The following is a 12,818-nucleotide window of genomic DNA, read 5'->3' as shown; positions in this document are numbered from 1 at the left end:
CCACGCTCTAGTCTGATGTAGGACGCCGCGGCAGCGTGCCGGCGGCCGGCTGCGGCGCATGGTGCGAGCGAGGCGCGGCCGCCGGCGTCAGGGGCACTTCTGGACGTAGTCAGGTCGACCAGACTTCGAGGCGGCACCTCTCGAGCGTGAGCATCCACGACGGCAGCAAAGGCGCAAGAGCTCGCATTTCGACGCCGACGAAGCTCTTCCTTTCCGCTCAGCCGACGGCTCTGCCGGGTGCCGGTGCGGCGGCACCCGGCCGCCATCGCATGCATGGCGCGCCGCCGGCGCCGACCCCACATTCCCGCTTCCGTGCGCGGTGCTCTGAGGCCGAGGTGCAGCTCTGCCTCTGACTCTCCAGCCGAGGCGCGCGGCGGTTGCGGCTCGCGTGGCGCTCCCGCAAAGTCACCATGCTCTTGATGGCGGAGCCGCGGGCGGAGTCGGCCGCGAGCGCCTCTTCTCGCTCTCTCCATGAGCGAGACTGCGGCTGCGAGAGAGGTGCTGCAGACGCTGCAGCGAGGCGTGCGTGGCGCTTGCGGAGATGCGAGCTGCTGCGCTCTGCGCTGCGTCGGCACCGGCGCCGGCAGAGGCGGGAGCGGCGGGAGCGGCAGCGGCAGACGCCGGCGCGGCCGGCGGGCGGCGCGGCGTAGGCGCAGCGCTGCTCCTGCGCCGCTCACGGCTCACCCCCTCACCCCCGCGCCCACGCTAAGCCGGGCTTGGCTCGCGGTGCTTTGCTCGCGCTGAGCTGCGCGTGTGAGAGCGCGGCGTTGCACCGCCTCAGAGCGCGGCGCGGGAGGCGTGCGAGATCTGCTCAGCGAGGCGGCATCTGCTGATCATGAGCCCCTCGCCCAGCCCCTCGGTGGCGCGTGCCTCCATCATCTGTCTCAACTCGCCGCAGCGCAGGTCCTGATGACGCCCTTTGAGCGTCGACAGGGGCGGTATATGATGCTGCACTTGCTGCCGGGCCAGGCTGAGTGCGGCTGCGTGCCGTGCGTGGTGGGCGGTGGCCGGTGCCGAGGTGGGCGCATGTTGCTCCTTCGCGCGCGGGGCACGCGCGGACCTGGACGCGCGCGGCGCGGTGCGTGCGTAGCGTGCCAGCCCCGCCGTGTGCGCTGCTGAGGCACGCCTGCTGTTGCCGCCGCCGCTGCCCGCCTCGCGCCTCTGCTCCGCTCTCCATCGGCCCCAAGCCAGCGTCTGGCCCTGTCGCGTGCGCTGCACATCCCTCTCACCCTCACCCTCCGCAGCACGCTCCTTGCACTCCACACACACACCCACCCGCGCCTGCGCCGCCGCTCCGCTGCGCCTGCGCTCCTCACCTCACACCGCCGCAGCTCGGCCCGCGCATGTCGCCCTCGGCCCTGCCGCTGCGCCGCTCGCCCTCGCCGCCCACCCGTCTCGTCGCCGAAGCCGCCGGCGCTCCCTCTCCACCGGCGCTCGACACCGACAGCGTCCTCGCACTCGCGGCGCGCAAGCAGGGCGCGCTGCCCGTGCGCAGCCCGCTGCCCGCCGCAGCTCGCGATGCCGGGCCAATAGCTGCCGGTGCGGGCGCAGCGCCGGGCGCGCCAGATGCAGCGGCAAGTGGCAGCGGCAGCGAGCCAGACAGCTCGCCGCGCTCGCTGCGCAAGCTCGACACGAGCGCAGCGATGCTCAGCACGGCCGAGCCGCCGCGCTCCTCGCCGAGCCGCTCCAGTGCCGCGGCAGAGTCCGTGGGCGGCAGCAGCAGTGCGGCGCCCGAGGCGTCGTCCAGCCGCAGCGCCACAGCCTCGTCGTCGTCGCCGCTTGTGGTGGAGCGCCGCGCCCTGAGCGCCATCTCGTCGCCGCTGCCGCTCTCCTCGTCGCCGCTCGCCTCGCCCTCGGCGCGCCCGCCGCCGACGCCGTCGCCCTCGAGTGCCTCGCTGCTGCGCCGCATCTCGGCCGGCGTGCTCGGCGACGAGAACCGCAGCGGCCTGGGCGCCTACATCTCCGTCGGCACGCCCTCGCGCTCCGGCTTCTCCACGGGCGGCGGCAGCGGCAGCGGCGGCGGCGTCGGCTCGGCGCTGCTGCAGATGAGCGCCTCGCTCGGAGCCGCGCATGTTGCTACTCCCTCTCCACGCAGCGTGCCGCCGCCGCTGCTCGATGTGCCGCGCTCGTCGATCCTGATGAACCCCATCAAGCGCACGACGGTCGTCGACGCCTGGCGCTGGGACTCGGCCGGGCTTGCCTCGCCGCCGCCGACGCCCGGCTCGCCGGCGCCACTGACGATCCGGCGCGTGCCGTACGTGGCCTCGGCGCGCGAGCGGCGCGAGGCTGCGCGTGAGCGGGAGCGGGCGCGCGAGGCTGCGCGCGAGAAGGAGCGCGAGAAGATGCGCGAGAAGGAGAAGGAGGCGGAGAGCAAGGTGTGGGGCATCCCCAAGAAGGCCTTCTACCTGGGCCTGCCGGACATCAACTTCAACTCGCAGGCCAGCATGCTCGCCGGCTGGGGCAACGGCAGCGGCACGACGGACTACCGGCCGAATCGCCGGCCCATGAGCGCGCATGGTGGCGCCGGCGGCCGGGGCACTAGCTTTGGCGACTCGCGCCGCGAGACCTCTCAGCGTGAGAGAGAGCGAGAGCGCGAGCGGCGCGACCGCGAGAAGGAACGAGAGAAGCGCGAGAAGGAGATCGAGGCTGATGCAGCGGAAGACGATCCGATGGACCCCGAGGAGCTGGCGGCGCTGAATGCCATCATCAACACGCGCCGCAGCGCCGCCAGCGCCATGGCTCTCGCCAGCGGCCAGGTGCGCTTCGGCGAGCCCTCGACGCCAGCGACGGCCGAGCCGACGCCCTCGGAAGACATTTCGCGCTCCAGTCTCGGTCTCTCGGCGCGCAGCGTCAGCCACGACTCTGTGCCGACGATCTCGTCAGTCTCCACATCGACCGCACTGGAGACGCCGAACAGCGAGCAGCCTCGGCCTGATCTGCGCCGCCAGAGTGTGTCTAGCAGCGTGCTGCCGCCACCGAGCGCCAGCGGACGCATTCGCTTTGCGCCTCTGCCGCACACGCCCGTGACGCTCATCACGCCCGCCAGCGAAGTGGCCGAGGACCAGATGGAGCTCATTGAGGACGGCAAAGGGCGGCGCTCTAGCAACGACGTCGACGGCACGGCGCTGCAGGGCATCAGCGCGGCGCGGCCGCGGGCACCGGACAGTCTGGCGCCCGACAGCGATGGAGATAGCGACGACGACGAGGGCTGGTCGCGGCGCTGGAGCAATCTGGGCGAGAAGAGCAAGTCGTGAGTGGCTGCGCGCTGCGGAGGCCACTGATCTGCGCTCTGACACGCTTCCTTGTGCAGATGGCTCGGCCTCGGCATGCTCTCGACCTCGGAGAAGGAGAAGGAGGAGCGGCGTGGGCGCGGGAGGCGGCCGCGCAGCGTACGCTCCTCGCGGCCCAGCTCGGTCAAGAGCCGCTCCAGCAGCGTGGGCTCTGGTGATGAGGACGAGCGGCAGCGGCGTCGCGAGCTCATCCGCGCCAGTCGGCCGGGCGGCACTGGCATGGTCACGCTGCCCGACGGCACGAAGATCAAGGCGCGGCGCGTTGGCGAGGGCGGCGGGGCTGAGACGGACTACGACGAGCTCGAGAGTAACGAGTGGGGCTTTGCCGGCCTGGCTCGCGAGGCACGCCGCACATCGGCAGCAGTCGCGGCCTCCGACGAACCGCCGCTGTCTGCACTCAGCACGGAGGCGCCGCAGAGCGGCCGGCGCGCCGACGACATCGACGATGATCACGCCGACGACGACGACCTGGCGTGGGTCAAGCGGCGGCGGAGCGAACGCGAGCTTTCGGGCCGCCTCACGTCTGTCGCGAGCCGCGCCAGCGCGAGCAGCGGCGCCGAATCGACGGCAGATGACGAGCAGATGGCTGCATCGAGCGACACTGTCCTGGCTCCGCCGCCAAGCATCGCTGCGACCGTTGCTGCTGGCTCGACAATCCGCGAGGCCGGCGCAACATCCTCAGCGCCAGCGCCGCCGGCGAAGCCTGCTGTGGCTGTGGGCCCGCTGCTCAACGCGCAGCAAGTTGCCGAAATGCGCCGGCGACACGAGGAGGAGGTCGCGGCGCTTGGCGCCGAGGTGCTTGCAAACATCGCACGCACCAAGGCGCAAGCAAAGCAGCAAGCCGCTGCCGCAGCAGCAGCCGAGGGCGGCACTGCCGCCGACGACAAGAGCACCGTGGATTCTGGCGCACACCACGGCAGTGCGCGGCACTCGCGCGTCAGCTCGCACTCCGATGCTGCAACGGCGGCGCTGCGCAGCGAGGCTCGCCCGGCCACGCCGCCGCGTAAGCCCTCAATCCGCCTGCCGCTGCGCAAGCCGTCGCTCCCCATGCCGGTGCGCAAGGGCTTTGGCCACATGCCGACGTCGCCGCAGACACCCAAGCTCGACCTCTCCTCGCGCCTGGAAGAGCAGGTCGAGCCGACGGAGACCACCGTGGATGGCGTCAGACCGACGTCGTCCATGCACACCGACCTCGTCATGTCGGCCAGCCCGATTGGCTCGCCCACAAGCGTCATCATCAAGACGCCGCAGCAGGCGCTACCTGCCTCCTCGCCCGACCAGTCAACGATTGACCTGTCGCCTTCGCGCTCCTCCATCTCGCTGCCGAGCGTGCGCGGCTCAACCTTCACGAGCCCCTCGCGCACGCGCCTGACGTCGCGCAGCCCGTCGAACAGCCGCGTGCCCATCGACTCGTCGGTCAGCGTGCCGATGCCGTCGCAGACACTGCCGCGGCGGCCCGACGCGCGCGGCTATGCCGTGGTGCCGCTGCCGGGCAACCAGCTTGGCACGCGGCCCGCGCGGCCGCACGAAGGCCGCGTCTGGCTCGTCGACGATGACGATGACGACTTCGACACCGAGGAAGAGGGCAGCGGCCCGCGTACCATTGCCGTCGGCGACGCCTCGAGCGACGAGGACGACGAGGACATGGGCCCGGAAGAGCTGGCCGAGGAGGAGCGCCGCACGGCCATGCAGAAGAAGCGCGCCACGACGAAGGCGGCCGGCCAGGAGGTCATGTCCAAGGCCAAGGCCGGCCCCAACGGCAACGCCATCTCGGCGCCTGCGGCGTTAAGCGGCCGCGCTGGCACGCGGGGCACGCTGCGCTCGGCCCAGTCGTCGGCGGCCGTGCCGCGGCGCGATGTCGGTGGCAGCATGGGCGCGGCAGGCGGCGGCAAGACGAAGCAGACGCTGCGTGTCGCCTCGTCGCTCTCTGCCATCCGGCGCGTCAGCGGCGAGAGTGCGGTGTCGGTGGAGATCGACGAGGCCGACGTCTCGGACGACGCCGAGCTCTGGCCGCCGTCGGTGCAGCACTCGCTCGGCGCGCGTCGCCCCTCGCAGCAGCTGCGCGAGGAAGGCGCCATCCGCGCTCGCATCGCACGCGAGAAGCGCCGCCGCGCCGAACGCCGCGTCGAGGAGGAGCGCCGCCGCAAGCGCGCCGAGGACGAGACGGATCCCGACTGGGGCTGGGTGAACAGGACCGGCGGCGGGCCCATCGGCTTCGGCGCCTCCTCGACGAGCGTCAACCGGCGCAAGTGATGCGACGCCGCCTCCACAAGCTCTCTGCGGAAGGACCGGCCGCTCTCACGGCCGACTGCCGCATTCCCTCCTCCACCCTTCTCATCGACCATTCCCCCACCACTTCTCTATTTCATACCCACCATCCCTGCGGCTGTCATCCGGCGGCCGCGGCTGTATATATCGCCCCGTCACGTTTTGCGCACTCTGCCCTTCCGTCAATGTCCACTCATGTGTCACCGTCCATTCACGCCAGGTGCTGGTCGTCAGGTATCTAGCATTGCGTGAGAGTCGTGGAGAGGAGCCGATGTTAAAGCATATACAGATGGCTCCGGAGCGGAGCTAGACGAGTGGAAGGCGATCAGATCTCGCGCTGGAGGGAGGGGCGCGTCAGCAGGTGGTCCATGACAGCGTCAAGATCTCAAGCTCACCTTGCCGCCGCCGAAGAAGGAGCCGAGGCCGCCACCGGAGCTGCCGCCTTGTGCGCCGTACGGGTCTGAGGTACAGGCGGTAAGTGACTGAGGACGGCAGCGTGCGTCAAGACACTCACTGTAGCCGCCGCCATGTCCGCCGCTGGGCTTCTTGTTCTTGTTCAGGTGGTCCATGAGCATCTAATGTGGTGTCAGCCAATGTCCCTGTGCGCCTCGCCGTTTCGTTGCTCACCTTGCCGCCCTGCGCCAGTGCCGCGCCGCCAAAGGCCGCCTTCATGCCGCCGCCGTGGTTGCCCATCATCTTGTTGCCCGCAAAGCCGGCGAGGCCGCCCATGGCCATGGTGCCGATGCCGCGCTCGCCCGGCGGCAGCGGGTTGCCGTGCTCGTCGTACTGCTGCGGCTGCTGGTCTGGCGCACCCTCCTGGCCCGGGTACGACTGCTGCCCGTACTGCTGCTGGTGCGCCGGCGGTGCGGCGCCGTACGGGTTGGGCGAGCCGCCGTAGGGATTCGGCGAGGCGCCGTACGACTGCTGCTGCACGTTGTAGTCGGGCTGCGGCGCGCCGTAGCCCTGCTGCTGGCCGCCGTACGGGCTGTGCTGCGGCGGCGGTGCCGAGTAGTCGGGCATCGACGAGCCGCCGTAGCCGCCGGCGCCGTTGTTGTAGCCCTGCGGCACTGGCGGCGGGTATGGCGACTGTGCGGAGGGTCAGCGGATGAGGCAGGACGGGCAGGAGCGGCGGCGACGCACGTTGTACGAGGCGCCAGTGTCGGGCATGGGCATAGAGGAGCCGCCGGGGCCGGGGTAGTAGGACATGCTGGTGCTGGGCGGTGTGGTGGTTGCGAGTTGAGAGGTGCGAGTGCTGCTGAGGCTGGCAGATGCTGCGTGGTGTGGTGGTGGTGAGGGCAGAGCATGCTGCGAGGCTGGCTTCTTGTATGGCCCGCCCAGGCGCACAGCCCGCGCCGCCGGCAACGCTTGCTTCGCTTGGCGTGTGGAGCAAAGGCAGGCGCAGCGGCGGTTGCGGGTGGCGCGGCACGGCGGCACAGAGGAGCACGGCGTGGGCGCGTGGCTGTGCTGCGCCCACGAGCGACGCCTCGGCCGCCGAGCGCCGCCGGCTCCTCCTCCTCGACCTTCCCCACGTCGCATCTCGGCACAGCCGCATCTCATCGCTGCTGCGTGGAAGCTCATCAAGCACAGCATGCGCAGGGCGCAGGAGAGGCTGATCGTCGCCGGCCCTGGACCGGACAGCCACTCAGCGACATGCGGGAAAAGTGCGGCGCAGCCACAGCAGATCTCGCCCGGCACCCTGCATGCTGTGCTACGTGGACGAGACTGAACGTTGCGATGCCTGCATCACGTGGAGGACACTTCGGCGTAGGTGCGGTCAAGAGCAACCTCTGCACGGCGGTGTGCTGCCTTCGCTGTGGGAGAGAGCGAGCCGCCGGCACGCTGGACTGCACAGCCCGCCTCTTCCCAGGCTTGGCTAGACGGCGTCGCATCTCCTCCATCTTCCGCTTCTCTCCTCCAACATGCTGGCAGGAGCGAGCTCACATGTCACCCGCTTGCAGCAGCGGCGTCGCAGCCAGCGACGTCGCCGCAGCTCGCGGCCGACGTCGAGGCGGCGGCGGAGTGACGTCGCCCGATTCCCGCGGATGCGCACGGATGCTGCGCGCGCCGGTGTCGATTTTCAAGTGCCTGGTGGGAGATTCTAATCGCGACCTCAAGGTTGTTGTATTCGCGCCGAGACTGGCCCGGGCGCCGAGAGCGGCTGCGCTTCTTCGCGGCGCTCCCCATCCTCCTCCGGCGTGCCCAACATGTCGCTGCTGCGTCTCTCACGCCCGCTGGCACGGCCACTGGCGCAGCCCACAGCGCGCTCCCTCTCCTCGTCAGCCGCGAGCAGCGGCCGCAGTGCACGCGCCAGCCGCGCCGCCTACCTGGCCGCCGGCGCGGCGCTCGGCGTCTCGGCGCTCCTGGCCGCATGCCTGCTCGTCGACCGCAGCGAGCCGGTGCATGCCGAGGCGGCGCGCTCGCCGGCGCCGCGCGGCAACCCGAGCGGCCAGAGTGAGCCGCGCGGAAAGCTCGAGGGCCTCAAGCAGGGGCAGAGCGTGGGCAGCGTCAGCATCCTCGGCGGCAAGGTGAGTGCAAGTGCAAAGAGCTGGCTGCGTGTGGAGGGTGCGGCATTGTGCAGAGGTTGAGGGGTGCAGCAGCGAGAGGCTTTGCAGCAGACATAGTCTCGGCTACGTCGCATCGTGCGGCTGTCATGGCCTATGGCTTTCACATGGACGCCAGCCCGCATCTGCCTATGAGCCGTGCTTCTCGTGCTGACACCTTGGCCAGTCCTCTGTGCCCGACATCTCTGCGCTCGATGCAGCCGTCGTCACCGACATCAATGCACCGATGCGGCAGCGCATGGAGACGTACGTCAAGCTGCTGCAGCATCGCATTGTCTCGACGCTCGGCGCCGAGGAGACGGGCGACAAGGGCTTCTTCGTCGACTCGTGGCTGCGCAAGGAGGGCGGCGAGGGCATCTCCTGCGTGCTGCAGGACGGCCAGACGTTCGAGAAGGCCGGCGTCAACATTTCAATCGTGCATGGCAACCTGCCGCCGCGCGCCATTGCACAGATGAGCGCCGACCATGCGGGCCTGGTGGAGAAGGTCGGCTACAACCTGGGCCTCGGCAGCTCGGCAGATGCTGCCGAGGTGCGCGGCCTGCCGTTCTACGCAACCGGACTCAGCCTCGTCGTGCACCCGCGCAACCCCAGCGCGCCAACGGTACACTTCAACTACCGCTACTTCGAGCTCACGCACCCCGAGAAGCTCGCCGACGGCTCGCCGAACCCGCGCTTCGACCCGGCGCAGCCCGACAAGCCCGTGGCCTGGTGGTTCGGCGGCGGCACCGACCTGACGCCCATGGTGCTCTTCCCGGAGGACGCCGAGCACTTCCACAGCGTGCTCAAGAAGACGGCCGACCGGCACGACCCGGCGCTCTACCCGGCGTGGAAGCGCTGGTGCGACCGCTACTTCTGGATCCCGCACCGCGGCGAGGCGCGCGGCGTCGGCGGCATCTTCTTCGACGATCTGACGATCCCGCCTGGCGGCAGCTCAGCGCGACTGCTGCTCTCTGAGGGCAAGCCCAACCCCGCCGACACGACGCCGGAGCGGCCACTGCCGACGCAGCGCGAGCACACCAAGGAGACACTCTTTGCCGTCGTGCGCTCGCTCGGCGACGCCTTCCTGCCAGCGTACCTGCCGCTGCTGCAGCGGCGCAAGAATGCTGCCTCGACGCCGGCGCTGCAGCGCTGGCAGGCGCTGCGGCGCGGCCGCTACGTCGAGTTCAACCTCGTCTACGACCGCGGCACCAAGTTTGGCCTGCAGACGCCCGGCGCGCGCATCGAGAGCATCCTGATGAGCCTGCCGCTGCATGCGCGCTTCGAGTATCTCGAGCGCCACTCGGGCGTCGGCCAGGTGGGCGAGCAGGACGAGCCGGGCGAGGACCCGAAGCAGGCGCAGCGCGAGCGCGACACGATGCGCGTGCTGCGCCGGCCGCACGACTGGGTGCGCTGAGGGGCAGCGAGGAAGCAGGACGGAGGGACCAGACTCGCTAATCAGAATATCATCACCTTGCTCATCGCCCAACGGTCCCTCGAGCAAGCGTGACACGTGATTCCTTGCGGAGGCGACGCGTCTGCCGGCGCGCGCGCGGCTGCTGCGCCTACCTTCGCGCCACGCCGCAGCTCCAAACACGCGCTGGCACAACACGATGGCAACCCGCCTCGGAGCGCAGCCGATCAGACAGCAGAGAGCAGGCAGGAGTCGATTCGCAAAGAGAGTTAATACAAGGGTCGGCGCCAACCACGGAAAGAAGGGGAAGAAGGAGGGACACAGAGCATGCCTGTGGGAGGAACTGGGCGCACGCGCGAGAGTGGGCAGTGCGTGTGTGCGCCGAGAGGGTGTCAGGTGGGGTAAGGCGCAAGAGCCAGGAGGCAGTGCACCGAGGAGACGAGGCGGACAAGGCAGAGGCAAAGGGGCCGAGACGGGACTAGTCGTACATCGCGCGAGTCTCGATGAGAGACACGGCAGTGGGCAGGTGGGTGGTTGTCCAGGACAGGTTGCGCGGGCTCGAGGAGGTGTGCACACCCCTGAGCGACACGCTTCCCGGCTCCGGAGCGTCGATAGGGTGACCGAGAGAGTACTGGGCGTAGGACGTGGAGGGACGAGAGAGAGAGACTCGCAAGCGGCGTGGTGGGGTAAAGGCCGAACGCCGCCAGTGGCGACGCGCCGTCAGAGACGGAATTGAGAGCGGAGACAGATGCGATGCCGGACGAGAAGCGGAACAGAGAGGCGCAGTGATCGGCGACGCTCCATTTACTTCTTGGGCTTGGCGGCGGCCTGAGCGGGAGCAAGAGGGGCACGCTTAGCAAGGGAGAGGGCGAAGGAGTGCGTGAGTGGCCAGCTCGCAAGAGTCGCAAGGCTGGCCAGTCGCGAGAGCGCGGCTCACCTTCTTAGCAGCCGGCTTGGCAGCGGCGGCCTTCTTTGCCGGAGCAGCAGCCTTCTTGGCAGCGGGCTTCTTGGCGGCCTTGGTGGTCGACGAGGCCGTCTTCTGTGGAGGGAAGAAGGGTGAGCACGAGTGATGATGTTGCGCCAGGCAGCTGAACACACCTTGGGTGCGGCAGCCTTCTTGGCAGCGGGCGCCTTCTTCGCGACGGCCTTGGCCGCAGCGGGCTTCTTCGCGGCAGCCGTCTTGGCCGCCGGCTTCTTGGCGGCGGGCGCCTTGGCGGCGGCGGGCTTCTTCGCAGCGGGAGCCTTGGCAGCCTTGGGTGCGGCCTTCTTGGCCTCGACCTTGGCCTTGGGCGCGAGCTTGATGGAGCCGCTGGCGCCCTTGGGCAGCTGGAAGATGCCCTTCTCGGCACCGCGGACGATGGCCTTGCTGACGAGGTTGTTGAACTGAGCAGCGGGGCTGAAGAGCAGGTGATGCAGCAACGACGGCGATGAGGTGAGAGAAGGTGGTGAGGAGAGGCGAATGTGTCAGTGACATGGTATGGTGGACGCGTCGCGTGAGACGTGGCGCGGAGGCCGGCGCCGATGACGACGACGGCGAGCAGCGCGAGTGACTCACAGCTTGGCGGCGGCGGCGTTGTTGGCGAGGATGTACTTCTTCACCGACGGGCGGCCAAGACCGGTGCGGGCCTCGGACGGGTGGGCGATGATGGCCTGCTTGATCATGGTCTGGCGGGTGGGTGGGCGGCGCGTCAGTCGCGTGTCACGGGACGGAAATTGCGTGCCGCGCGGGCCTGCTCCGACCCCTGCCTCGACGCTCCGACGGCGACGACGAGCAAAGCGCACGGCCAGTGCAGTGTTCAGCGGCCACTGGCGCATGCATACGTCCAGACTCCCTCCAGGGGATCGCTCGCATGTGCCCTGCAGGCCCCACTCTCGCCCTCAGAGGCATTTTCCTCCGCCCTGTCAACAGCACCCCTCGGCCCGACCTCGACGACGACGACGAGAACGGCGAGCGAGCACCCGCAACCGCCGTAGCAGGCACTCAGATACCACAGAAGGTCTCTGGGCCGCTCACCGGGTCCGCTGGGCCGCCTGCGCCGCTCCCGCGCGCGGATGCACGCCGCCACGTCACGTCGCGTCAACAGCGACCCGACGCGCCATGCTCGGCGACGATGACGGCAGCGAGCTGCGAGTCTGCGCTTTCGCCTGGTGGTAACCATGCACCACAGAACACGATCCCGCATGGTCCGAAGGCGCTGCCTTGGGCGCGAGCCACGCCACACGTGCTCGTGCCCGGCGCACTCTCGGACGCGCGCAGCCGATCCTCTTCTGCGCCTCGACGACGACGACGCGAAAAGTGGTGCGGCGACGACGATTGCGAGTGGCACGGGCGTGTAGCTGAGGATCGAATGCGTGCAACGGTGCCATGCACGAGGTGCCACGAAGCATGCTCGGCGTGCCCGCGCCGCCGACGCGCCATTCCGTCAACAGGCCCCGGACGCGTCGCGCGCTGCTCGGTGTGCTGCGCTGCGCTTGCCGCGACTCACCTCGTACGACGGGCCGGCGGCGACGGCCTTCTTGGGGGCGGCCTTCTTGGGAGCTGCGGCAGACATGGTTGCTGTTGAGGTGTTGGGGTGGGTGGAGGTGGGGTGTGGTGGTGAGCGTGCGAGATGCGGCGAGGGAGGATGGGTGCTTGGTGGGGACCGGGGGTGCGCGGCGCGCGGCGGTGCGAGGTGCTTTGAGGCGAGGCGCCGCCTGCCGCGCCGCTGCCGCGCTCTTGCTGCACCGGCCGCGGCAACACCGCACCGCAGCGCTCACACAGGCGCCATGCCGCACCACTTTTGCACCGGGTGGAGCATCACGAGCGTCCAACACACACTGCTCCCGTGCCCGCGCACGGACGCTGTCGCCGGCTGCACCTGCACGCCGCAGATGCATGCGCCGCACATGCAGGGCGCACCGCTCGCCGCCTGCCGCTGCTCCCGCGCCCAGGGTGCAGCCTTGTGCCCAGGCATGCGTCTCGTGTGTACCTCTTCTCCTCGAGGGAGCGCTCCTCCTCGCGCCTGCTCCTGCTCTGCTCAGCGCAGCCTCTCCTTGGACAGCATGCCTGCTCTGAGGGACGGCCTGCTGAGGCTGCGCGGTGCTGCTCTGATGCTGCTGCCGCCCCTGTGCGCCCGTCGCTGTGCTGCAATCTCGCGCCCGCAGCGGCCGCGCCCGTGCCGAGGCGACGCACGCGGCCGCGACGAGCGCCGAGCGCGACCCGCATTTCGGCCCGCCGCTCGCGGTCCCCGTGCTCGCTGGCGGCTCGTCCTCTGTCTCGCTCTCGCCTCTCGTGGCACTGTGTTAAGGTGCCCGCTTGAGGCTGAACGA

At 69.9% G+C, this 12,818-nt stretch overlaps 5 protein-coding genes across 5 annotated transcripts; 3 read left to right on the top strand and 2 right to left on the bottom strand.

Moving 5' to 3' along the window:
• The first annotated feature begins 854 nt into the window (after nucleotides 1-854).
• On the top strand, nucleotides 855-5,766 carry FA09DRAFT_361621 (hypothetical protein). The gene is made up of 2 exons (XM_025745381.1): nucleotides 855-3,250; nucleotides 3,311-5,766. The coding sequence occupies exons 1-2, from the start codon at nucleotides 1,344-1,346 to the stop codon at nucleotides 5,541-5,543; spliced, it is 4,140 nt and encodes a 1,379-aa protein (XP_025597178.1). The 5' UTR covers nucleotides 855-1,343; the 3' UTR covers nucleotides 5,544-5,766.
• On the bottom strand, nucleotides 5,714-6,943 carry FA09DRAFT_71535 (hypothetical protein). The gene is made up of 6 exons (XM_025745796.1): nucleotides 6,699-6,943; nucleotides 6,533-6,644; nucleotides 6,186-6,361; nucleotides 6,073-6,133; nucleotides 5,954-6,018; nucleotides 5,714-5,895 (listed from the first exon to the last, which is right to left on the bottom strand). The coding sequence occupies exons 1-6, from the start codon at nucleotides 6,762-6,764 to the stop codon at nucleotides 5,884-5,886; spliced, it is 492 nt and encodes a 163-aa protein (XP_025597177.1). The 5' UTR covers nucleotides 6,765-6,943; the 3' UTR covers nucleotides 5,714-5,883.
• Nucleotides 6,944-7,610: 667 nt separating this feature from the next.
• FA09DRAFT_334764 (Coproporphyrinogen III oxidase) lies at nucleotides 7,611-9,512 on the top strand (the record flags this gene model as incomplete). Its single annotated transcript, XM_025743744.1, has 2 exons — nucleotides 7,611-7,673; nucleotides 8,286-9,512. The coding sequence occupies 2 exons, from the start codon at nucleotides 7,611-7,613 to the stop codon at nucleotides 9,510-9,512; spliced, it is 1,290 nt and encodes a 429-aa protein (XP_025597176.1).
• Nucleotides 9,513-9,610: 98 nt separating this feature from the next.
• FA09DRAFT_71458 (hypothetical protein) lies at nucleotides 9,611-10,347 on the top strand. Its single transcript, XM_025745794.1, has one exon. The coding sequence runs from the start codon at nucleotides 9,709-9,711 to the stop codon at nucleotides 10,243-10,245; it is 537 nt and encodes a 178-aa protein (XP_025597175.1). The 5' UTR covers nucleotides 9,611-9,708; the 3' UTR covers nucleotides 10,246-10,347.
• FA09DRAFT_330958 (hypothetical protein) lies at nucleotides 10,200-12,128 on the bottom strand. Its single transcript, XM_025742813.1, has 5 exons — nucleotides 11,996-12,128; nucleotides 11,065-11,174; nucleotides 10,608-10,905; nucleotides 10,447-10,548; nucleotides 10,200-10,361 (listed from the first exon to the last, which is right to left on the bottom strand). Exons 1-5 carry the CDS (start codon nucleotides 12,059-12,061, stop codon nucleotides 10,314-10,316), a joined length of 624 nt encoding a protein of 207 aa, XP_025597174.1. The 5' UTR covers nucleotides 12,062-12,128; the 3' UTR covers nucleotides 10,200-10,313.
• Between the last annotated feature and the right edge of the window lie 690 nt (nucleotides 12,129-12,818).

The sequence above is a fragment of the Tilletiopsis washingtonensis genome (genome assembly GCF_003144115.1).
Source record: "Tilletiopsis washingtonensis strain MCA 4186 unplaced genomic scaffold FA09scaffold_15, whole genome shotgun sequence".
Lineage (NCBI taxonomy): Eukaryota > Fungi > Basidiomycota > Exobasidiomycetes > Entylomatales > Tilletiopsis > Tilletiopsis washingtonensis.
The sequence above is the reverse complement of the archived record's forward strand: the minus strand, read 5'-3'. Positions and strand labels throughout refer to the sequence as shown.

Bases quoted from the DNA above. Each gene is read 5' to 3' on its own strand.
- FA09DRAFT_71458 (XM_025745794.1), top strand. From the start codon at position 9,709: ATGGCAACCCGCCTCGGAGCGCAGCCGATCAGACAGCAGAGAGCAGGC.
- FA09DRAFT_330958 (XM_025742813.1), bottom strand. From the start codon at position 12,061: ATGTCTGCCGCAGCTCCCAAGAAGGCCGCCCCCAAGAAGGCCGTCGCC. The intron at 10,906-11,064 runs GTGAGTCACTCG...CCTGCTCTTCAG, and splicing joins AACGCCGCCGCCGCCAAGCT to CCCCGCTGCTCAGTTCAACA. The intron at 10,549-10,607 runs GTGTGTTCAGCT...TTCCCTCCACAG, and splicing joins AGAAGGCTGCCGCACCCAAG to AAGACGGCCTCGTCGACCAC.
- FA09DRAFT_71535 (XM_025745796.1), bottom strand. From the start codon at position 6,764: ATGTCCTACTACCCCGGCCCCGGCGGCTCCTCTATGCCCATGCCCGAC. The intron at 6,645-6,698 runs GTGCGTCGCCGC...CCCTCCGCACAG, and splicing joins ACACTGGCGCCTCGTACAAC to TCGCCATACCCGCCGCCAGT. The intron at 6,362-6,532 runs GCCAGCAGCAGG...AGGGTGCGCCAG, and splicing joins GCAGCACAGCCCGTACGGCG to ACCAGCAGCCGCAGCAGTAC.
- FA09DRAFT_361621 (XM_025745381.1), top strand. From the start codon at position 1,344: ATGTCGCCCTCGGCCCTGCCGCTGCGCCGCTCGCCCTCGCCGCCCACC. The intron at 3,251-3,310 runs GTGAGTGGCTGC...TTCCTTGTGCAG, and splicing joins CTGGGCGAGAAGAGCAAGTC to ATGGCTCGGCCTCGGCATGC.